Here is a 930-nt window from a genome sequence, read left to right as displayed (position 1 = left end):
ATCCATAAGATCACAGGCCTTTGTGCCTGCCCTTGGATTGCTGTTTTTTTATCCATGCTCCTTTAGCTTCCTACCTGCAAATTTTATTTCTTTATTTTATTCAAAGAAAATACAAGATGTCCATTCAATGTGCCCATTCAGAAGAAGCAAGCTTCCCATTTAATGCATTCTTCAATTTTTCTTATGATACTGCAGCATATACTTCAGTACTTTTTATGATTCTACAGCATACAATATATTTGACCAGCATAAGACTGCAAATAAACTTATTCTATATGTATGAGCAGTTCAGTTTACATTCTAGGCATATCTCAGTGATGAAAAGGTGGAGCAATGATAGGTGAGTTAATTTCCACTACATAAAGTAAAAAAAGCATTTAGTTTGTAATGTTTTTTCCCTCGGTATGTTGAACCTGTTTTTTCTATAATTATATCATAAACTTGCTCATGATATTAAGCTATATTTTAGAAGGCAGAGAAAGGTCACTTTTATTATTTCCCTATAACTACTTTTGTTATATGTTATATACAACATTTTATTTATTGTTAAAATTAGTGTTTTCATTATGTATTTCATGGTGTCAGATATTTGGTGTAAATTAGTTTGCTGATTTAGTTTTATAGTATAAATATTTTTTTTTGTAGTCAAAGATGGACTCGGAACATAGCATGAGCCATTCCAAAGGACTTTCAGGGTTACCTCCGTTGCCTGGAATTGCCACTAGAGAGTCGTCAGATTTATATGAGGTTTGTGAAAAAATCAAGGCTTTGTTTTATCTGTTAAGCAAAAACCTAACCATAATTGCTAATGTTTTTTTTTCAGCTTTAAACCCAACCAATGTCACAAAAATAAATATTTACATAGGAAAATATTGTATTAGGAGCCTCCATTTTTCATTGTCTTACCTTTATTGTCCTGCCAAAGGACAA

The 930-nt window shown here is 31.5% G+C and overlaps 1 protein-coding gene across 1 annotated transcript in view; it reads left to right on the top strand.

The window, feature by feature from the left end:
* Positions 1 to 646: 646 nt before the first annotated feature.
* The window catches only part of DNAH3 (dynein axonemal heavy chain 3), a gene marked incomplete in the record, with an annotated part of 167569 nt that continues 167285 nt past the window's right edge, over positions 647 to 930 (top strand). Inside the window, 1 exon segment of the mRNA XM_072418926.1 lies at positions 647 to 747. Within this exon segment, the coding sequence (XP_072275027.1) occupies positions 652 to 747 (96 nt within the window).

Source organism: Pyxicephalus adspersus, chromosome 7 (genome assembly GCF_032062135.1).
Source record: "Pyxicephalus adspersus chromosome 7, UCB_Pads_2.0, whole genome shotgun sequence".
In the NCBI taxonomy this organism is placed as follows: domain Eukaryota; kingdom Metazoa; phylum Chordata; class Amphibia; order Anura; family Pyxicephalidae; genus Pyxicephalus; species Pyxicephalus adspersus.
The sequence above is the reverse complement of the archived record's forward strand: the minus strand, read 5'-3'. Positions and strand labels throughout refer to the sequence as shown.